Source organism: Lycorma delicatula, chromosome 9 (genome assembly GCF_047948215.1).
Source record: "Lycorma delicatula isolate Av1 chromosome 9, ASM4794821v1, whole genome shotgun sequence".
Classification (NCBI taxonomy): domain Eukaryota; kingdom Metazoa; phylum Arthropoda; class Insecta; order Hemiptera; family Fulgoridae; genus Lycorma; species Lycorma delicatula.
Genome location: NC_134463.1, coordinates 127,820,047 through 127,845,172, shown reverse-complemented (window position 1 = coordinate 127,845,172; position 25,126 = coordinate 127,820,047). Strand labels below are relative to the sequence as shown.

General features: G+C 29.3%; 1 protein-coding gene across 4 annotated transcripts in view; it reads left to right on the top strand.

The window, feature by feature from the left end:
* The window catches only part of LOC142329763 (pumilio homolog 3-like), a 49,473-nt gene extending 25,777 nt beyond the window's left edge, over positions 1-23,696 (top strand). For all 4 annotated transcript variants that reach the window (XM_075374528.1, XM_075374529.1, XM_075374526.1 and 1 more), the window contains 8 exons: positions 467-675; positions 2,907-3,084; positions 4,779-4,901; positions 6,890-7,044; positions 13,421-13,572; positions 16,511-16,675; positions 17,805-17,895; positions 23,518-23,696. In XM_075374528.1, coding sequence (XP_075230643.1) covers positions 467-675; positions 2,907-3,084; positions 4,779-4,901; positions 6,890-7,044; positions 13,421-13,572; positions 16,511-16,675; positions 17,805-17,895; positions 23,518-23,650 — 1,206 coding nt within the window. In that variant the 3' untranslated portion in view covers positions 23,651-23,696. The remainder of the gene's footprint in view (positions 1-466; positions 676-2,906; positions 3,085-4,778; positions 4,902-6,889; positions 7,045-13,420; positions 13,573-16,510; positions 16,676-17,804; positions 17,896-23,517) is intronic.
* Positions 23,697-25,126: the final 1,430 nt, after the last annotated feature.

Sequence of the window (25,126 nt, the reverse complement as noted above, 5' to 3'; positions counted from 1 at the left end):
GTCTTCAGTAAGTTAAAAATATAATTTTGAAAATGATGCATCAAGTGTAGTTGTAATAGTAAAATGATATAGTTTGAACATACATAAAAGAAATTACAGTACACTGGAGAACTTCCTCTTTTTGAAGTCAGTCAGAAAGTTATCGCAAGTTAAAGACTACCATTACATGTTTAATAAATAGGCTCCCTGGAAAAGAACTTTATTACTGTCGTCGATAGAGTTAAGTTTATTTTATGAATCACCAATAAATAATCGCTTGATTGTGTTACAGATACTTTCAGTTATAGTTTTACCAGTTAGTGCATCTGCTTTTTCATTTATTAGCGATTTATTTTGGCCGGTGCTGGCTATAAGCAGTGATATGTCTTGTTACATTTGTAACTAAATTGTTTATATTTTTATAATATTTTATTTCTGTTTGAGTTTATATCTTCCTATCTTCATCGGTTTAATTTTATATTTTTAGATAGCATCGAGGTGGTTGGAATACGCATACAGTACGTGGGCTAGTCAATCACAGAAATTAATTATGCGCCAAGAGTTGTATGGAAATTTGTTTAAATTGTCAAAAGATGAAACGGTTTCTACTCTATCTGATTTATTTGCTAAGAATCCACAAGTTAAACCTGCCATCTTATTGACAACTAAATCTATAATCAGTAAAGCGTTGGAAAAGTAAGCTATTTATTGAATAATGTGTAGTGTAGTATGTCTGTATGGTGCATGTAGATTAATCCAAAAACATGGAATTTTTTGTTTATTTCTATGTTACATTGTTTGATCACACCCATTCTTTAAGGTGTGTGGGTAATGTGAGGTTATTGGTCTTCGGTTATTTAGCAATTTTCATGTTATAAATAATACTTTGTGAAAGTTTATTAATTTTTTTATTATAAATTATATTTTCATTTTTTTTTGTTCTCTAATGAATACATATATAATAATGGACATAACTCCAAGAAAGTGTTCGAAGATTGTTTCTCTTTCTGATACCTGTATGTCTCAACAACAAATAGCTTCTTAGGATGTTGAACTGGGGACAGTGAATGCTATTTTAAAACGATTTTAAAAAACCGTTTACTTTTTATCTCAAAGGAAAGGCAAATGTGGCTGTAAAAGAAAAACTACTTCAATGCAGATTGGTTATTCAGACCTACTTGATCCAGAGTTATCTGCTGTGAACTTAAATTAAGAATTACCAGCCAATGTGTCAACAAAAATATTTTACACAAACATTTTGGCATGAATAACTATGCATTAGATTGGTACCACATTTGCTCAAGCCTGACCAAAAGCAGTGCTAAAAGAACATTTTGGCACAATCCAGAGGAATTTTTATGTCAATTTTTGACGGTTGATGCTGGGTTCATCGCTACACTCCCAAGATAAAAAAGCAGTCATAACAATGGTTGAAAAAGGTCCAATCAGCTCCAAAAAAAAGCAAAAACAACTTTTTGTGAAAAAATGTTATCACAACTGTTTTTTGATAATGTACGTGGAATAATTTTCATTGATTATCTTAAAAAGTATGAAACAACAAACTGCGAATATTATGCGACCCTACTGCAGTATCTCAGCGATGAAATTAAGGAAAAATGACTGCATTTAGCAAAAAAAAAGTGTTTTTCCTACAAGACAATGCTCTAGCTCACATTTCATTCGTTGAAGTGACAAAAATCAAATTCAGATTGCTCCAACATTCTCCATATTCTCCTCAACTGGCTCCCAGTAACTATCACTTGTGTCCTAACCTAAAAAAAACGGCATAGAGAAGAAATTTTCAACCAGTAATGAAGTTATTGCCATCATAGATGGTTATTTTAGGAAGTTGGATAAATTGATGTACTAAACTGGTATAAGCACTCTTGTGGTTACGCTGGGCTGAATGAATAAACTTTAATGGTGACTATGTTGAAAAAAAATCAAAATGTACCCAGAAAAATGTTTTTCTTTTTTACCCAGGCCCAGAACTTTGCATCCTGCACTCACTCGTAAGCAAGCTTAATGATTATAGATGCAATCAAGAATTTAATCTCAAAGGATTAAATAAATCAAAGTTCAAAACAACAGTCCCTAAAAATTCATTAAATCTACATAATTTATCAACATACAACTTATTTTAAATATTTTAGTATAGATCCCTCTTAGTACAAGTTGTAACATGCAATAAAAGGAAGGTTATTTTAAGTTTTGGGTAATGAATAACATTACTTACTTCTGATTAAGCAATTTGAACCAAAAATTAAATATAAATCTATATGTAAATATCTCATTTTTGTTACAGATAAGTTTTAAAATAAGATTCAAAATTAATTTAATAACAAATAAATTATAAATACCAAAATACAATGATGATTTAATATACACATAATAATTAGAAACTAATATTAAGTTAACAATAAGATAACAATGGAAAAATTACAATTCGTACCATTCTCTTTATGCAAGTATTATTCATTTTTACTGTTTACAAAAGAACTACCCACTTTATGAGTGAATAGAATAATGTCACTTTCATTCTGTTCACAAATAACTTGTTGAACAGCGTCTTGTTTTCAACCACTGTCCAAAATGGAATACTTGTAACGCACTCTTCTCTTATCTTATTTGTTACTAAACAGTTACTCTGAATACTCCTGTACACCATGATTGCTTTAATCGCACACTGAATTTAACTCTAACTTGAAAAAACTGTCACTTCAGTGGTCCTCGGGAGTATTCATATCTCCTGACCTACAGTACTCATACCAACCCATTTAGTGTAATAATTTCCATTGTTTGCACCTTCTATGCTTTTTGTCTGTTTAAGATTCTTCATTTTCTCTCTCTCTTCTTTCTGAAAGCTTTTGTACCCATTATAATATATTATTAGTTAACTTTTTCATAATCTTTTTTTTCTTTTTAAGGAAACACATTATGGTGAGTAGTCTTCTTCATAGTGTTATGCATGATTATATGAATCACTGTGATTCAGTTGAACGCAATGAGCTACTTGAATCACTTGTTGAATCTCTACTGCAGCTGTTGACTTCAAGAGATGGAACCATTGTCGCTATGAATATCGTTTGGCATGGTACAAATAAAGTGAGTGGTATTCATTGTTAAATATAAATATAATTTAGTAGATGCATAATCTGATTGACTAAAAAAAGAGAACAAAATAGGTGATAAGTAAAGGATAACAAACTACATTGCTTATAATCTTTTGGTCCCTGGAGGTTTTAAAGTATAGCACGGTAAAAATTGAAGGGTTTGATATATGGATAAAATTCCAACTTATTAAAAATCCATGCTTAATAAACTGATTGCTGTAGATCAAGAAAATTTTCTCAAGTTAAAATTTCCCTCTGCATACAAGCTGTTGTCAAGTTTTATTTGCGTAATGCTGCTTAAAAATCTAGTGGTTAATGTGTCATTTCAAATAGGTTCTTTAACAGCTGATTTTTCAAATTTGAAGGTTCTGAGGTTCAAATCCGAGTAAATGTTAGTCACTTTTATACAGATTTGAATACTAGACAGTACCACTGTATTACCACTGTATTTTTCTGGTTGGATTTTAATTAATCACATGTCTTAGGAATGGTTGGCCTGAGTCTGTACAAGACTATAACTTATTTACATGTTGTACATATAATCATCTCGTTGGGCCATAGGGGGGGGGGGGGGTTGCTTATTCACAAGCTAAACAGATTGAAATTGCAACATACTTATTAGGAAAATAATAATACCGCTCAAAAAAAAGACTTGAGTTCTAGAAATAAATAAAATGAATAAATAGATTGATTAATGTAAAATAATTTTGAAATTGAATTGTTGAAACTCTGGAGACACAATTACTTTTGTTTAATAAATTTGTTTGATTAAAATTTAATTTGAAAATCTCATTAACATGTTGGCTACAGTATTTTTTTTAGTATGTGTAATTTTCATGTATTACAAGTCCCCATTTTCCAGTATTTGTGTTTCCACTAGTGCTTTACAGGATTTTATAAACTTTCACCTCTTCTAACGGTCTCTGTCATTCATTAACAAAACTATTTGTGTTTCTTAGCATTGTTATGAGCTGTACAAATGTCTATCTTGTTAAGACTCCTACCGTACCATTCCTATATGTTTGATTTGTTAATTAAAGTGACAAATTTTATCTTTTGCTTTTTTATGGACTACGCAAGACCTGTACCAGACTTTTTTTTCTTTAATTTACACCAGTATAAAAATAGTAGATGTGTGCCACACGTATAAAAAATAAATCATTTAAGTTATTTCTATTTCATGTATCCTCTGAAAATTAAGAAAAAAAAAGAAAAAAAATATATATATTGGAGTTAATCTTATTTTTATATTAAATTAATGTGAAATGAAGAAGGAATCATGAATTTTGTTTATAAAAATGTAATTTCGAATTTAAAAAACCGTATGAATGAAAAAATATAAAAATTAATAATCCAAAAAATGTGTTAATTGTACAAATATAAAAATTTTATCAATATTACAACAAAATAATGCAATAAAAAATTGTTCTTTAAATATCATACAAACTGGAAATATTTTGGTAAAATCAACAAAAAGAAAATATCCAGGATACTAAATAACAGAAAAATTACATTTAGCACATTTTAAATCTGATAATAAGCAACATTTTACATAAATGTATATAATAATAACTGCCTATTATTTGTAATTTATGAATAATATTTATCTCCATATTTATTATAAAGTAAGTATGTTTGTGAATTCTTTTTAGTTATTCATTATTTTTTTTTTTTTTTTGTGAGCAGATGAAGAAAACGACAGTTAAGATGTTGAAGACACATGTTAAAGAAGTATCAGAACTTGAACATGGCCATCTCTTACTGCTTGCTCTATTTGATTCTGTAGACGATACAGTGCTCATTAAAAAGGTAGTTACTGATGAATATTTTCAGAAATTAACTTTTTATTACATGATTATTACTGTTAGTAATATTATTTATTTTTTGTTTGTTAAATATTTGGTCAAAAAATCAATGGAGCATATAACTCACCACCAATGAAAAATTTCCCAAAGTTGATAGACTGAAAATTACCAGAAAATTACACAATAAAAACATAGACAATGAGTTATTGACCGTAATTTACCTTACCTGAAAGATCAGTAACTCTAGTGCACAGAATTGCTGAGTGATCTGGAGTATTTTACACCAACTAGTTGGACAACATTAATTTCCAGCTTTGTTGCCTATTTTAAATTGTCTCTAACATACATAATACAGTTTTTTCTTTTTTTAAGATTGACAAACTTGTCACAATTAAATGCACTGTCTAACCAGTCATTCAGTACCAGGCCGCTGCAGAAAATCTAAAAATTATTTAGCTTGTAATAACCAACCAGAATAAAATTATTTTTCTGTTAATATAATTTTTGTTGTACACAAGCTGACAGTTTTTTTTATTTTTAAATATGAAGACCGCTGAAATGTAATGGGAGAACAGGATGTTACAAGAAGTGACAGTTCCGATCTTGTAGTTTCATTTTCCTACTTCTAATATTCTAAAACTCAGTTGTCCCACACTATCTTATTTTCTGTCAGTTACCATTGTTATGCGGTCAAGTACATCTGTTATGTCAACATGTGTAAATAACATATAGCGGTTGAATTTTTAACAGCAGAAAACTGAATTCGAGTTAGTGACAGTCATTGTCCATTGTCATCTGAGCCATTTATAGTGATTAAACTGCTAATTAAAATGCTGTGAGTATGTGAACAATAAAATATCACGCATCAGAAGTCGGTAAAGTAAACATTAAAAATTAACCTTGCAGTGGTTGACCAGTTTCTGTGATTAATGAAAAACATCAAAAGGAGGTAGAAACACCTCATTTTGATACTTCTGAAACACTTTAAGATATATAAATGTCGTATTTGACAATCCATGGAGCCGATTATTCTGCAACATGGTAATGCTCGTACAACATGATTTCGGCTACACTCATTGTGTGCCCAAGGCTCTTATGAAGTTGAGATTTGAACCGATTCTATATTCTGCATACTCACCAGATTTGGGATCCTGCGACTTTCAGTTTTTTTTTTATAATTAAAGAGATATTAAAAGCATTCATTTCACCACGGATGATGAATTGAAAGATGCAGTGAGATTGTGGATAAAGGAAAAGTTGTAAGCATTCTTAATTGACAGAATGAGAAAATTGGTTCACCACTGGAAGAAATGTGTAGGTGGAAATTGTGACTATAAGGAAAAATAAATGTAAGCCTTTGCAGCAAATAAAATGTATTTTCATCCCATATTGTTTCATTTAAGAGTTAAAAGCACCTATTGCATTTCAGCCATCCATTGTACATATTACATTGCTGGTTATTGTTTAGTTGATGATTAATTTACCTTATAAGTTTGAAGCTTGTTCATCGTTCATCTATTTACTGTAAAAGAAAATATCAAGCTTGACCAAGATATAAATGAGGAATCTTCTGGATGAAAAATGACACCCTCACTTCTCCAGGGAAGTCTTTAATTTTCTGGTTGTAGTTTTTGTACTTTTCCACGGTTATAAATTTACTGCTTATATATGAATCAGTATTTTTTTTTTTTAAATATTCTTATTTTCATTTTATCATTTTATTGTACCACATACTATCAGTCATGTTATATTAATAATTATGTTTATATTAATAATTATTTTCTTAACAACTGCTGTATTAAAGAAACTATGTTGACAAATTTGCTTTATTTTTACGTTATCACATTATGGTTTGGGTGAAATTTTTAGTTATTAAAATATTCGAGTAGTTACAAAATTACCTTTTTTTTTTTTTAATAATTCACTTAGTAAGATAATTTTAAATTACCTTAATGCCATTGTTAGTTTAATTTTTTCTCATTGCGGTTGCAGGCTTTATTTCCAGAGTTGTTGAGTGTTGCTGAAGAAATGGCAGTCGATGAGATAGGTAGAAGAGTTCTTTTACATTTAACAGTACATCGAGATAAATCATATTTCCACCCGGCCGAGATAGAATTGTTACAACAAGGCGATCAAATTGGTACCAGGTTAGTGTGAAATAATAAAATTTGTTTTGTTACAAATGTTAGCTGGATGGGCTCAGAACGGAGGGGGCAGCAGAGGGTGACTTCTCCTACAGGGTCAGGATACACCCAAAAAATTAGTTCTAAAATTTATTTATAACATCAAGGATTTTTTATAAACTAAGTGTAGAATTGATGTTATGAACTCTTCTCCGATTCTGAACCAAAAAGTATTAAATTCTTCCTACAAAATTATGCATCTATCTCTATAAGTATTATGTAGAACATTGTGCAAACTAATTGAAAAATTTCACCGTAGAGAGAAATTTGAATTAAGTTGGTGGCCAAGCAAAGAGTAGTGGCCACCTTTGTTGATTATTATATAAACAGCTGTGCTCGTAGTTGTTTACTTTATGCATGATGTTGTTAAGTTAATATTAACTAGATTTGTTTAATTTTTTCATCTGTGTGTTTAATTTTTAATATATATTGTGTATTTTCTTATTGTCATCATTGGATTTAATTTTTTAGATGAATCTTACACAAAAAATAAACTACAATCTTAATTACCCCCGAACATTCTTTAATGTCTCAATATCAAATTTGTAGCATATTGTGGGATGAGTTTAAAAGCTGATGGATTATTTCCATTACCCATCAGAAAAAAACTGATTCTTTCAAGTCTTGAAGAAAGGGAAAGTGTTGCAGAAAAAGAGATACTAAAGGAAGATACCTTGCCAGAAAGGTTATCTAAAATTGATCTTAAAAAAAAACTGGTGTTAATCTTCAAAGGGAAATGGCTGGCTTTGGTATTGAAATTCTTGATCCAGTTATGAAATAAAGATTGCTTGAAAAAAGTTGGAAAGCACAATGTCCATTGAAAAACCAGTTGCTATCACAAGATATAAGTAAAAAGGGACTACAGTGGGTTAAGAAATATGTAAATTATATTTTTGAAGATTGATTGAAAGGGAAACATCGCAGTTCGTTCAAAGGGCAGATGGAGGTTCTGTTCAGACACATCCAGTTATGAAAATTCTGTAAAAAATATTTTGGGGATGTTTTTCTGTTAAAGGACCTCATTGTCTAGTTCCTATCAAGGAATGATGAAAACAAAAAATATGGTCATTTTGAAAACAAAGTTCTGCCTCTTTGGAAGGCAAAAATTGGATATTTCAATTAGGCTTTATGCTTGTCATTTTTCAACAGCAGTAGAAATGTTCATGAGTGTAAATAATATTTTTGTCAGACTGGCCACGAAATTTGCCCAATTTCTAGCTTAATGAGAATAAATGCGGCATTTGCAAGAGGGCAATAAGGAAGCCAGGTTGTATGAAAAAGGAGAAAATTATTAACAGTGCAGTCTGTGTTTGATTTGAGGATAACAAGTTTTAAAAACAATGTGTAAAATCAGTGCAGTGTATGCCAAAAAGAGTAAAAGAAGTGATAAAATATAGGGGTGAACATATTTCATACTAACAAATTATACCATGTAAGCAAACTCATAACTGAAATAAATTTTTTTTTAAATCTTAAAACGTCTCCATTAATTAGTACACTGTATATTTACATCTGGTTTTTCTACAATCATGAAATTTAATGTGATAATTTATGTAATTAGTACAATTATTTTTTTTTATTTTTTGAAAGACAATTGAAAGGTTGTACGTATATAACAATAGGGGTTGTTAGACTTTGAGATAAGGTAGTCCTGTTTAAAAAAAAGTTGATAAAAAATTTGTAAATACCAACTGAAAAATGGTGTGTAATATTTATGAAAAAGGGGAATTTCCATCAGACATCAAAAAAAGTGTTATAGTAATGATACCAAAGAAAGCAGGGGCAGATAAATCAGAAGAATACAGAACAATTAGTTTAACTAGTCATGCATCAAAAATCTTAAATAGAATTCTATACAGAAGAATTGAGAGGAGAGTGGAGGAAGTGTTAGGAGAAGACCAATTTGGTTTCAGGAAAAGTATAGGGACAAGGGAAGCAATTTTAGGCCTCAGATTAATAGTAGAAGGAAGATTAAAGAAAAACAAACCGACATACTTGGCGTTTATAGACCTAGAAAAGGCTTTCGATAACGTAGACTGGAATAAAATGTTCAGCATTTTAAAAAAATTAGGGTTCAAATACAGAGATAGAAGAACAATTGCTAACATGTACAGGAACCAAACAGCAACAGTAATAATTGAAGAACATAAGAAAGAAGCCGTAATAAGAAAGGGAGTCCGACAAGGATGTTCCCTATCTCCGTTACTTTTTAATCTTTACATGGAACTAACAGTTAATGATGTTAAAGAACAATTTAGATTTGAAGTAACAGTACAAGGTGAAAAGATAAAGATGCTACGATTTGCTGATGATATAGTAATTCTAGCCGAGAGTAAAAAGGATTTAGAAGAAACAATGAACGGCAAAGATGAAGTCCTACGCAAGAACTATCGTATGAAAATAAACAAGAACAAAACAAAAGTAATGAAATGTAGTAGAATAACAAAGATGGACCACTGAATGTGAAAATAGGAGGAGAAAAAATTATGGAGGTAGAAGAATTTTGTTATTTGGTAGGTACAATTACTAAAGATGGACGAAGCAGGAGCGATATAAAATGCTGAATAGCACAAGCTAAACGAGCCTTCGGTAAGAAATATAATTTGTTTACATCAAAAATTAATTTAAATGTCAGGAAAAGATTTTTGAAAGTGTATGTTTGGAGTGTCGCTTTATATGGAAGTGAAACTTGAACAATTGGAGTATCTGAGAAGAAAAGATTAGAAGCTTTTGAAATGCGGTGCTATAGGAGAATGTTAAAATCAGATGGGTGGATAAAGTGACAAATGAAGAGGTATTGCGGCAAATAGATGAAGAAAGAAGCATTTGGAAAAATGTAGTTAAAAGAAGAGACAGACTTATAGGCCACATACTAAGGCAGCCTGGAATAGTCGCTTTAATATTGGAAGGACAGGTAGAAGGGAAAAATTGTGTAGGCAGGCCACGTTTGGAATATGTAAAACAAATTGTTAGGGATGTAGGATGTAGAGGGTATACTGAAATGAAATGACTAGCACTAGATAGGGAATCTTGGAGAGCTTCATCAAACGAGTCAAATGACTGAAGACAAAAAAAAAACTGAAAAAATAAAATAGTTATCTTAGAAAAAAAACAGAAAAAATAAAGTATTTTCAAAAAAGTAATATCTCTTTCATAACATGAGCACACAAGATAATGTAGAAACATTAATTTCTGACGTTTCAATGATATGTAACAAAATGAAAGGGATGTTGTGTTTTTTTTTTTTGGACATGGGGACTTGGCTTTTTAGTATTACTTCATGTAAAAGGCTGTTAACAAAGTTGGAGAGAGAAATGCAATTATGAGAGTTCTTTTACTGTTTAGGAGTTATCCGACTGATAGATGGCAATTTGTTATGTTTGATGTTGTAGTTGACGCTTATAATATAGTATGCTTAAGGGAACAGTAATCGGCCCAGTTTTATTCATAATTTACAGAAATAACCTTCTGAATTTGGATTTAGAATATTGTAATGTGTTATCTTTTGCAAATGATACTTTTATTTATATTAAGGAAAGAGTTAATTGCTGGTTAGAATTGACTGTGAAAAAATGTAGTTATAGATAACCGAAGATATTTGAAAATAGATCTGTTAGCTCTCAATCTAGATAAAACTTGTTTTATTACTTTTACCGATTTTTTTTTTAAGCAGCCATCAATTGATATCAGTGATTGTGATATCCTTAATGAATTAAAGTTAAAACATAAAATGTACAATTAAATTTACAAAGTAGTACTAATACTGGATCAGCACCTTGGCTGGAATGTAAGATGGCATAAAAGTAAAATTATCCCTTGCTTAAATAAAGTTATATATATGTTTTTTATTAACTTGAAGACTATTCTACCTGTTCAAGTAATGTACTTTTCTTTTATCCAAACTGTTTTACAGTACAGAATTATTGTGTGGAAAGTTGTTTATTAAAATGTAATAAACAGTCTTCAGCGTATTTAAAATTAAAAAGTTACAAAATGAATTAGGTAATTTCGTAAAAAAATTGTATTTATTTCTAATTGGAATTATAAAGTTTTAAAGTATTTATCATTTGACAGTTGTATATTAAAACTACTCTCTTGTATTTTAAAGTCAAAACAACTACGGTAGAATTACAAAACAGCAGACTAATCAATTGATAGTTGAACAAAAAATGAAGCCTTTTAGGAATTTGAATCTTACTTCTAAAGTGTTATAATTCCTTACTTGATAATGCTCAGTTTGATGATTGAGATGAGTAGTTTCAGTTTAATAAAAAAAATTGTTTATTAAGTGATGAATACGATAAGCAAAATTTTGAACAGTATTTTAGTTTAATTTCATCATCGGACTTTACTAATGTGATCTGGGTTGCTATTCTTAATCTTTTATTTTAATTAATCATTATTTGTATGTTTGTAAAATTTAGCCGATAATTTTATTTATTTATATGATTTAGCTACTTCTTTCTGTAGCTAGTGTTAAAAACAATACTGTATTTAACTTGCTATTATTATTACCTAATGTAAAACCAAAATTGTATGATTATAATGCGAGTAGAAATAATAATGATAAAAGATAAAATTTCTTTATTATTTATGTATAACTTTTATTCTTTCTACTGTAGATTCTCATATCACCTTGAAATGTTCCAATTAAATTAGTTTTTCTAAATGTGATAGCGTAATTTGAATATTAGTTCCCAATTTGGGAAAAAAATATTTTTCAATTTTTTTTTATATTTAGTTTTGCCATTATTAAAATTTGTTATTTTGTATATCACAATTAGACTTTGTAGATTTCTTTTGATTTTTTGTTATTTTATGTTTTGTGTTGCAGGAAACTTTTTTGATTTTGAATTTAGTATGGAAAAGTTATTATTATGAAAGTTTATCCTGAAAGTAAGTTCTAAAGGACTATTAAAAAAGTTCAAGAATATACTCATATAAAACTTATTGCTCTTTGAAGTACAAATCTTTCTCTATTTTTCTACATAGTTCCTGCCCATTGGGGAGACACATCATAGAGGGCACTAGAAGTTGCATCCTTTCATCTTAGAATGATACGGCCTGGGGTGTAAGCCATTTATTAAGAACATGTTTGATCTCATTGTCATCGTGAAATTGTCAAGGAAACTTTTAAGACAAGGAAAGCTTTTAAGGCAAGGAAGCTTTTAAGACACAGAATCACCTGATAGTTACTGCAAGGCTTGGGTTGTACATGGGATGATCATACTGTTCCCAGCTGAAGGTTGTGAGGAGACCTAGCATGCGAGCAAGTGTTGTCACATAATGTGCCTGATAAGCAAGCATCATCGTTTGTTCTTTGATCGCACAGGCACAGTGCAGTTTTTTCAATGTTTCGCAATAAATATCACTATTGATTTGAAACACATAACTCCTTTTTTTTCCCCCAAAATAATGTGCACATTATTTATTTTTCTGAGTGAAAAATAATGACTTGTTATTTTGTCTTTCTGGGCATCATAGTGTGATGTCATTCCACGTGTAGATTATTTAATTTCAGGCATTACATGCAACACTCATTTCATCCCCAGTGATTATACAACTCAAGAAGCCATTGCCTTGTTCTTTGTACCGAACCAAAAATTTCAACCCGCTGGCTAACCATTTCATTTTGTAATTTTTCGTAAGCATCTTAGCGCCCAGTGTACACTCAATTTCCAATAATTCAATTTATCTGGTTTTTTTTTAATGTAAAACCAAAAGTAAAATTTCTGGAAAATGTATAGATAGATATGTGATTGTAAATCTGTTCCCTATAAGACTGTCTATCTCTTTTAATCAGTTGCATACACTAAATCGGTAATCAAAGATTGTTGCTCTGTTCTTCATCGTGCAAGTGTACATAAAATCATTCATTTCATTTTCTCCATAAACATCACAAATCTGATGGTGAATTTCAACCGGTTCAGTGTTCCTTGTAGTAAAAAACTGATTACAGACCAAATTTCATCTGTAACAGTTGTCTCAATTTTCGTAAAAGTTTTGTAAAAAACACTAAAAGTGCACAGACTAGACCGTTAAATAAGATGTAACTATCAGCTTTTGTAAAATATCAGATGATTCAGCTTACATCTGATTTTGATCAAACCTCTGCACCAGCAGTATTTAGACTTACTGTCTATATGTACTTCATATTTTGTGACTAGTTTTTTTTTTTTAATAGCAGTTAACCTACTTAAGTTTATTTAATAATTTTCATTATCGATTTAATCAAATGCCCTGTGTGCTATACTGTAGGAAATTACTATTTTTATTTATTTATTTATTTTTTGTTGATATGGATGATGTAAATGTTCTTTCTATTTATTAATTTTTACAGTAAAAAAAGTGCGAATGTAAAGCACAAAGAATTATTTGAAGGACTGATTGATCCACTGCTTACACTCATCGCTAATAATCCAAGTCACTGGTTGGGTAATTCATCAGTGAGCATGTTAACACTTGCTGTAGTAAAGTCTGCAAGTACATCAGGTAAATTATAATTTAGTATAAATTTCTGCTAAATAGATTAAATTTTTATTTATTAATTAAACTTTGACATTCTAAAGAATTAAATGTAATGGATTGTGAATATTAATCATGACTGACTTTTAGGGACATTATATTAGATTAATTTTAAAAACATGCTTATTATTATATTAAAAAAATTTATATCATTTCCATGACAAAATGGTAGTACAGCTATCGTTCAGTTAGTAAGTTTCACGATTGAATCCCGGTAAAATTTAGAATTTTTCACAGGCCAAATATTTTCATTAACCTTTCCCCATTTACAAGCCTTCAGAATTTATTTTGGCAAATTAATAAAAAAAAAAAGGTGGCAAAGTGTAACTTCCCGGCTTTACTCTTGATAGATTTGTCCTTTTCACAATTGTGCTAGATAGACTACAGTAATACTCAGTTAATAGTACAACAGCATTAGAGTAAAGACAAAATGTTCAGTAAAAGATTTAGGTACAATCTGACACCCCTTGATCAGATAATGCTTTTTACCTTAAAAGTTATTCACTATTATTAAAAGTATGAGAAAAAAAATCAAAATTATTAGTAAAATATATTGGGTTACAATCGACCCTCTTGACCAGATGACGTTTTTATCAGAATTACACTATGTAGAATACAGTACCAAAAAAATATCAAAACTTTTGTAAAAAAAATTTGGGCCTGATTTGACCCCTCTAGCTTGAAACTACTTTACTTACAGCCACAGAATAAAACAGAAATTAATTAGTCCAATTTGGTCCAGTATTATTCAACAAAAATGTAAAAAAAAAAAAATTGGTACGTGATGCCTCCTTGACCAATGAAAATGAAATTCAGGCTAAAGCTTTATATATCTCCCAGTTTCTCATTAGTTGTATATATACAGGGTGAGAGAGAGAGAGAGAGCCAAATATTTTTTCTAAGTTAAGAACTTTTTTGGTCAATGGGTTTTTGAAATATGAGAAAAACTGAATGGAAATAATGTTGAATATCACCCTACTCTTAAATCAGATTGATTTATAACTTTTCAATTTTAAATAACTTAATAAATTATTTAAGTATTTTCATTTTACAAAACTTCAATTTTCTGTACCCGCTGTACAAAAAATCAAAAATTAAAAATGGCTTAAACTATTCCTCCATTTTTTAAATTTTGTCTAAAATTTAATGCCATTCAGTGTCCCATATATAGAAAATTGTCGGGTCATTTTTGAAGCATTTATGAGTTTGACCAGAGATATTAACCAAAATACAAACCAGTACGTGTCCTTAAATTTGGAAAAATATACATACATAAATACATAGATATATTTTCCAGAAATTTCTATAATTTTTTTTGGGGGTTTTAAACTGTCAACATTTGCAAAAACCCTGATGCCCAAAATTTTGGCTGATTGCTATACCTTCTGTTTAAAAACATCCTGCTGCAACAACAATAAATATATAGCTTGGAGAGTAAAAATGTTTTACAGTTGAGTGAAGGAAAAATATGTCATGCGTATGTACTCTAAATGTAATATTCATAGTTGACTTTATATGAAAGGTTAGTTTTTGTATTTTGTTAAAGTTTCTTCAAACCACCATTATGTGAATCATTTAAAAGAATTTCTTAAGTATAAGTAAACTCTTGTTAAAAGTAATGTAAAGTAACCATTTTATTAATTTTAACATAACATATCTAAGATAATAAATTTAACCAAATGTGTTTGAAAATAGCTTTTCATCAGTTAAAACTGTTTTTTTTAAAAAAAAAAACCTTTCTACTAAAATCCTTCTGTTTCATTTAAGTACTTCAATATGTGTCACAAATCTCTGGCCAAGGATTTCTCTAAAGAAAACCTTTGCTTTTATTTGGGTGCCTCTGGTATCAGAAGGAACATAAATTTGTGGCGCTATATATAGAGTCAGTCAATGCAGAATCATTGATTAGCCATTTTTTGGGGAATTGTGGAAAGGATTGATATTAATTTCTTGGAGATAATTTTGAATGTTACATTGACTAAAGGTTATTTATATCATTTTTATAGGTTGACCTTTTCTTAGTATCCATCCTTTTCTTTTACCCTTTTCAGCCCTTTGTTTCAGGTCATTTTGTTTAAATATCTAATGAGACCTTATTAGTAGTTATGTAGTGCAATTGCGGTTGCCTTTCTATAAACCTTTCTAAAAACAATACTATCCTATCTCTTGTAGCTGAATTATATTTCCTACTAGGTGCTGAGCACCTTTCAAATGAAGCCAGATCCCGATATTAATTATTTGAAGTTAATTATGCTAATCTTTTTGTTTGCAAATGCAAAAGAATCAATAATCCATAATATATGCAAAAGTAATAAAATGATATGAACACTGCTCGGGCACCTCTGTAACATCTTTTGTCCGTATAACACATCATGGTGCATAATTTTGTAGGTTATTGTTTTTAACGTAAAGAGAAGCTTAAATATGTGCAAACAGGGTAATGTTAGTATATATTCAAAACATCTGAATGAATTCTTAGGTCTGCATAGAATGGCAAAATTTACAGAAGAACTGATCAGTAAATTTTTTGTAATTGTTACTCGTCAAAGGTTTAGTTGATTTACAGCGAGGGAATGGTTTGCTTAACCGGTGAGGCCTCAAAAATATCAGCACAAATACACATTGAGTGTGCTGTATGGCAAATATGTCTGTTTCTTTCTATTATCTGCCTTAATGATATTTTTTGTTAATGAATTTTAGTTTAATAATGTTTTTTGGAATTTATTTTCCATTTTCACCTGTCAACCCTCTAAGCTTTTCTTTTCTTCCTTGTTGTTATTTATAAGATGATCTAGATCTAGATTCTTTTAATCAGACTTGTTTATGAAAAGATGTAATGATTTTTTTTTAAGGTTATCGATTGATTTCTTTACTTTTATTTATTTACTTTTTTGTACAATTATAGATAGTTGTGCATCGAGTGATAAATTGAAAGATGTTCATTCCAAAATTGCTTTATATATAATAAATGATGGCAAAACTGATAGAGTTGAAGATGGTGGATTGAATTTTGTCATTAAAAAGTTAATACAACATGATAAAAATATTCTCAGCAATGACAAAGAATTATGTAAGTTTTAATTTATTATTTCTTAATAATTACTAGTTTAGTACATTAATTATAATACGCTGGTAAAGAGTTGCATAACTTACCCGATGCACAGATTACTACTTTGGAGGAAAGTTAGGTAGAGTATTTAAGTTTGTATATATATATATATATATGCTGGTAAACAATTATGTAAAAAAGAATTGATTTACTCTGAGTAAAATTTTGGGATATGGAACCCATGATAATCATATCTCTCCATCCTCCGACCAATTTTAACCAAAATTAAATACCATATAACAACCCACATTCAGAAGTTACAGTTTACAATTTCATTAAAGTTGGTTACCAAGTTTGAACGTATACTTAGCAAAACGATAATTGATGAAAAAAGCAAAAAAAAGTTAGGCTTGTTATCCTCCACCCCTGAATTAATCCCATTCAAATTGGTTCATCCAATTTGGCAACATGCATGCCTTTGTACATATATTTTTCCAGAATTTTTCAATCATATAATTATTATTATTTTTTTTTTTTGTAAGAGGGCTATGAAATGTGAAGACCTGAAAAAACCCTAATATGTGAAATTTAATATGATTACACTCTCCCTTATATAATATACTCCATAACCGTGTAACCAAAAAAGTAAAATGAGGTTTGTTAGTGTTTCAGTTGTATATGATGTTGCAAATTATATGAAATAAACAGAAAAAAATTATATGAAAAGTTCTGTTTAAACATGTGAAAAAAAAAGTCTTGTTTCATTGGAGTGATTCAATACTTCTTGATACTTATTGTATCATAGGATAAGTCCATCAAAAGTACATCATTTAAAAAGTATTTTTTTTATTAATTTATTATTTATAATCAGATAATTATAATGTCTTTAGTGTAACTCTTTGTTTTTGGTGTAGAAGCAATTACTGCTCTCTTTGTTCTTATACATCATTATTATACCAAATACAATTTTATTTTGGTTAACAATAAATTATTGAAAATTTGCATTAACAAAAATTACTGTTTACATACTGTATTCAGATTTTCTGTAGGATTTCATCATTATTACAAACTTGTTTAAAAAATGGATGAGAAAATAAATTTAAAAAAAAAAACAGAAAATACACATCTATTTATTTATTTCTTATTTCAGCTACATTTTCATCTACGCTTGTCGATTTCTTGACTGAATCCATATTGGAAAGTTGGATAAAAATAAACAGAGCATGTTTTTTGTTAGTTGGGTAAGTTAGTGTTTGAATTCTTATTATTTTAGTTGTGTTTTTTTTATCTAATTTAAGAATAAGTAAATAATCTGTTAATAAATACATTAATGTCTGTCTAATAGGATGTTTAGTTTAAGAAAAGTTATAATTTTAGAAGTGTCAAGTATCAAACTTGTCTAATACAAAAGATTTTTATATCTCTTAAAATGTTACCTCTGTCCGCTACTTATAATGTTGAATTGATAATTTTTGTTAGTTATGATGTTCTGGATAGTATCACAATACTTGAGTTGAATATTTATAATGTTTAATTAACCACTGTCTTTTAAGAACCTTAATTTAATAATAAAATACAGAATATGAGTCTGTTCAGAAAATGACCGAACATTTTTAATTACGTGCCAACGGATATATTTAGTGACATGCGGTTGGCAGCATTGTATTCTGCATAATCTCCTCTGTAACCATGTGTTCTTGGATTATTGATAGCTCTTTTAGTTTATTTGAGTGCAACATGTTGTAAGTGTTAGCAATTTTTGTAATGTGCGATTTTCAGGAATAACAATACAACATGAAACTGAAGAAAACTCTTCAGAAACATTTCAACTTTTGAAACAAGCTTAGAGAGAAGGTGCACTGGGTTGTACACAATGTTACAAATGAATTTCACGATTTAAAAGTGGTCATCAGTTGATTGAAGATGACTCTCAACCAGGAAGGCCTTCAACTTCAACTGATGACACCCACGTTCAGAAAATCAACAATCTGGTGGATTCAAATTGCCGATTGACTGTCACAGAACTTGCAGAAGAGGAAGCATTTCAATTGGATCATGCAGTGACTTTTTGAATGAAGAATTCAACACGAATCAAGTTGCAGGAGAGTTTGTTCCTCGTTTGATGACTGAATAGCAGAAAGAACATCAAGTGGATTTTGTTGGCAACTTCTTGAACAAGCCGATGACGATGAAACGTTCATGCAAAGGATCGTAACAGGAGACAAAAGCTGGGTTTACTGGTTGCAGAGGAGGTGTGGAACACAATGCACATCACTAAATATCTATTTGCGTGTAATTAAAAATGTTCAGTTATTTTATGAACAGACCTTGTATTAAGATGTAGAACAAGCTAATAACAAATTTAAAATTTGAACACATTTTTGATTTTTTTTTTCATAATTATAGCAGGTTTATATAATAATTTTAGTAGGCTGTATATAATTATTTTAATTAATAAAGTATTATTAATTTGTTTAATTAATAAACTTATAATTATTGTAGTATGCTATGTATAATTATTAAATAATAGTTATGTTACAAATCTCTATTCCACAAACTTGAATAATAATCAGTTGGGATGTAATTATGTAAATATCTTGATTATAAATTTCATTCTCCATGGCAGAGTTATAACATCTGTGCCTTTCATCCAGAAAGTTTTTGGTTATGTTTAGTTCAACTATAAAGCATATATTATATTATCTCTTATAGTAGGTTGCACCGAGAAGAGTATCAAGCCATAAAATCCTTGCCATTAAACTCGAAGAATAACATAAATTTGCCTTAATATTTATGTTTATAATGAATTTAATTTCTCCTGCTGTTAAGTAAATATTTCTTATGATTTTGTTTATCGTATTAATACTTTGTGTTTAATATATACTGTGTTATATATAATATATTCATCTGTGCTGAGCGGGCCAAAAACAAAAAGTCAAGCGCATCTTCAGTATCAGGTAGGGGTGTTTTCCTGTGAATCAACTCATTGACTTAGTTTTCTGTCTGGTGTTGGTACAATAAGTGTTTAATGGTGGTGTGACCCTGTCAGGAATAAAAAAAAAATGCCCAATGTTTTGCATTATATTTAAAAGAAGTTAAAATTAGTTATAAGTAGTTTATTGCAATTATTTGCAAAGTAAAAAGTAAAGGGACTTATTATTTTTCCAGTCACAACGCCAGCAATACTGACATTTCTATTATTATTATTATTATTATTATTATTATTATTATTATTATTATTATTATTGATAACCTCTGAGTCTCTGTACATTCAGAATGCAGGTTGTTTGGATCCTTGGTTTTTCTCTAAATCTCAAATCCTTTCGTATCTTATCCTGTCGATCACTGTAATTCTCATCATCTCAGAAATCTCATTTCACAGGCCAAAATTTTGATACGAATGTTACATATTTGAGTATAGATATCCTGATGTACCACTTACTTATTACTTCCAAAGTAAGAGTTAATACTCGATAATATTTGTACTTATTTTTGTATGGCCTGTACCTTTTCTTTTTCTGTTTAGCCTCTGGACCACCGTAATGTATTATTTCAGAGGATGAATGATGATATGTATGAATGTAAATGAAATCTGGTCTTCCTCAGGTCGACCATTCCTGAGATTTTTTTAAGTTTTTCAAACATGGCATCGTTGGTAAAATATAATTATTATAAATAGCTTACAAATATATTATTTGATTTCCTCAAACATTTTCAGCTATTCTGCCATCTTCAGGAGCAATTTATAAAAATTTAGAATTAAAATTGATAAAACTATAAAATTCAAAAGATAAAATTAGAAACAATTGGTCATCATAAGATAACATTTTTTTAAATATTAAAGTCATTTAAGAAAGAGTAATAAAGATTCATTAAACCGATATGTCTATACATCCTCTCATAAATTTTATTAATTCACTCGCATACCAATTAAATAAATTTTTATCAAATGCATTAAAAGAATATATTAAAATAGAAACTAATATAATTTGCATAATATTCTTGATTATAAACAGTAATACTAAACGTATGACACTTGACACAAAAGATATGAATTCAGGTATTGATATAGACAAGACTATAAATATAATTATTACTACTTAATCTGAACTGAAATTGGAAAACAATTTGAAATAATTATCTGTTATTAAATTATTTTTTAATTATTATTATCATATAATCTATTAAAATTATATTATTAATAATGAAGGTTTAGCTTACCAACAATTATAAAATGTTTAAATATATTCTAGCACTTTCAGACTTTCATCCATCCTCAGGAATATCCATATAATTAAGTATAAAAATTGTACTAAAACTGATTTCCACAATCTACAGAATTCATAACAATTGTGACACACAAAACGACGTAATTATTTTAATTTAACATATGAGTTTAACATTTACAAAATTTTTGTCTTATGACGACCGATTGTTATGTTTCCAATTTTATCTTGTGAATTTTATATTTTTATATATTTTAATTCTAAATTATTATAAGTTCCTCCTGAAGATGGCAGAATAGTCGAAAAGGTTTGAGGAAATCAAGTAATATTTTGGTAAGCTGTTTTAATATTACATTTATAATAACATTCCTGAGATGTGTGGTTAATTGAAACCCAAGCACCGAAGAACACCGGTATCCACGATATAGTATTTAAATCCGTATAAAAATAACTGCCTTTATTAGGATTTGAACGTTAAAACTCTTGACTTTGAAATCAGCTGATTGGCGATGACGAGTTCACCGCTACACCAACCGGTGGGTTTATGGCCTGTACCTGCTAACCATTAAACTTACCATAACCATAACTTTCTATAATATTTAAACACTTGCATTACACTACCCTCTCAATTATATCTTAAATCTTATCTTATCTAGTTTTTCTTCACTTTTCCTCTATTATACTTCTCAGGTAACTTAAAAAAAATATTCCTTATTAGCTTTTCTTTTCAACCCATTCTGAACGGTGTATACTCCTTTCTTGTACCGATTGCCCAGATCTCACTGTTTCCACACATTCAGCTGTGAATTTCTTTCATGTTTCCTCACACAATCAGCAGTTTTTTAATAGCAGTGTTCGTCCTCATTTTTCTCTCTGTACTTAGCTGCTTCTTTCCACCATCTATCTTATTTATTAACAAAGGTGAGTGTGCATTACCTTGCTTCTATCCATTGCTGTGGTTCAATTTAATTGTTCTTTCTTGCACCTGCCTTATATGACATACTTCTCTCATTAATTCCTACAATCTTTTCACTGTTCCTTTTTTCACGTATTTATTCTTAAAATATTATCTGTATTTTTCTTTATCATACATTATAATATGCCTCTTCAGTATCTAGGAATGTTAACCTCACACTCAAAATGTATTTTTTGCCATTGATCTGGTCTGAAGCCAAGATGATGTGTTAAAGACATTTTTCCATTCTTGCACAAATTTTTCACTCCATTACTTTTAAAAAGTTGTTCGTAGAGACATATTTAGATGACTTCTTTATATTTCTTAACTCTTCCCGTTTCCTTTTTTAAAAATAGGAATTATGATTATTTCTTTTTTATAATCTTGTTATCTCCTTACCTTATCATTTTTTACTTGTCATTAATAAAGTTATTGCTTTATCTCATTTATTCTGATTGTATATTCCATTTCTCCACAGTCAGATTTTTCTCTTTTTTTATGTTGTGACCCAAACTCCCCTTTCTCAATCCTCAGTTTCTCACCTACTATAATATAGTCTCATTTGACATCTCTCCTCTTTTTCCGTACTATCCCATCTAAACCTTCCTGTTTCCATCCCTACACTTTTTTTTACCACACTTGTTCGCATTTTCATCCAGAATCTACTCTGCTAAACAGTTCCACCTCCTGTTCCTTTACCATTTTTCCTTTGCCTTCTTCAGTCAATTGCCTTATTCTTTATAGCTTGTTTTGCCCTACCCCTACCATGATACTGTTTCCTTCTATTTCTTATAGCAAATCCTTTCATAAATCTGTATTGCTGTTTATGTTAAAATTTTTTAAGATCTTCACCATTTTTTTTTTGTTTTTCTTAAGCCTTTTTTATTTGTCCCATGTTTTTTTCTGAACATTCTACTAGATAAATATGTTGATAATTCTATTTGGTCACTGTACCATTCCTCTTGCATAATTGTAATCGTCTTCACCTTTATTATTTCTGCTTCCCCATCCTTCTCATTCTTAACACTTTTAAACCTTTGTCTATCTTCACTGACAAATGCATTCAATTCCTCTAACATTACCTTTTCCTTATCAAGTTACCTACAAAATTTTTAAATTATATTTTCCTTTTTTTCATTACACCTATTTACAAAGAAAATATTTTAAAAATTTATAAATACTTTCTTTAACTGGCATTCTCATTTTGGATTGACCGATCACATATTCCCCTCACCAACTCATTAAATTTCTCTTAGTACCATTCTCTTTCCGTATCTCCTTCCTTTCTCATTTTCAATATGATACCCTTTTACCAGTTCATCGTGCATCATTCTTCATTTTCTATGTTTTGCTAGTTCCAACACATTAGGTCTCCTCTACTCTATCAAACATACTATCTCCACCACTTTTCTTGTCAATGTTGTAACACTCCGAGTTCTTATTACAAGTTATTTTTATTTTATTTGGTTAGGCTTGTTTTAATTTTGAAGTCACATTGTTTACTCATTTTTGGCTTCCTAGGATATTTGCTGTTACTTCTCCCTAGTCCTTTCACCCTTTATAAGTGTAGTAGTGATGTTAGGGCAAAAGTCTTTCCTTAACTTCTCCGCTACACTGTCAGTATTATTCTATGACTCAATATCTTGTGAATATCTGTAAAGTGTTTTAATTTTTTATTTCAGATTGATAGAATCAGGAGACACCACTGCTGCGACTCAGCTTAAGAGTAAATTTACTAAAAATTTTAAAAATTTACTGAAAAATGAAACTACAGCTGGTGCTAAAGTGCTTCATAAAAAAGCTAAGGAGAAATAAAATCTAAGTAATTGTTTGTTTTTATTAAAAAGTTATTCTTTTTAAATTAATTTTTTTATTTATATCCTTCATTCAGTAGTAAAATCTTAATGTACAATTTTTTTTATGAAATTTAGTATGTTAGCTGGTAAATTAACGGTATTAAATTTTATCAGATTTTTGAAAAACAAATCAGGTGTTCTTGAACAGGATTTGATTTCATGAAAGTTTTATTTATCATATTTTTCAGTTAATCAAAAATTAATAACACCGAGTATATCTTAAAAAGATATTTAAAAAAATCATAAAAAGCTCTACTACATCTAAATTTATAGTTCAGTTTTTCCAACTTTTTACTGTATTAATGCAACATATCAAAATTTTTTTTTTCCAAACAAGAACTTAGTCTTCAGCTGTTAACCGAGTTGCAGTTAGTAAGGTTAATACTTCTGAAAGTTGTCTTTTCTTCAGATAACCTAAAGTATTACCATTTAGGACATCGATTTGTTTAATAATTTTATGAATAAATTTTTTTTAGTATTGTTTAATTTCATACGAATTTAATTACTTTTCGTTATTGGGGGATTGGGAAAGTTTAAAAATTAAGCTCATTTCAAATTAAAGAAAAATTCAGCATCTTTGTTGATAGCTTTACACACTTTAAAAAAATAAAAGAGTTTTTCTATGTAAAATTCAATTTTTAATGATCGGTAGATAAGTAAATACTTCAGAGCTTCTTTGATCTTGCCTGAAGTTTACCAATGATGGTTTCTGAAACAACCTGTTATAAGATGTTATAATACCATGGTTTCAGTTAATTACATTCTTCCATCATCAACAAACTGGTTTAGAAACTATAACAAAAAACATTTTTGCCAAAATGACAGTATATTTTTTTTAGTTTAATGGAATTCAAGTGTGAAAAGAGGAAAAACAGATGGTGAAAAACAGTTATATTCATACTGAGTGTGTTTGGTGTTATAAAGAAGTAGATCATTAATGAGTGATTGTGTTTAATAAGTAATGCAGTAAACAATATGTATTTATTTTATTCATTATTATGAATATTTTATTTAAAGAAAAGTAATAACTAAAAAAAAACCATTCTTATTTAAATTTCAATAAACCATGTACTCTTCGAAATGTGACATCTTTTTCAAAAAAGTATTTATTAAATATTTGCAACATTATGTAATTATTCTCTTTGATGTACACTTCCAAACATCCCTTCCACTGAGAAGCAGGTCTGGAACACACCTTTTGAAATAATTTTCAGAGCATTCTGCAAATTTCCTTTTATGGACTCTATTGTCTCAAATTTTTGTCTGTCTTTTTAATCACAATTTGAATTTTAGAAATAAGTCAGGTGAGCGATGACTCTAAGCAAATTTTTTTTGTACATAACTTACAAATTTTTGTACATAACTTTACCTACTAATAGCGATGTGTAAGTTGACTTATTGTCCCGATATCATTAGTTGTTCACCAGCGTTCAGG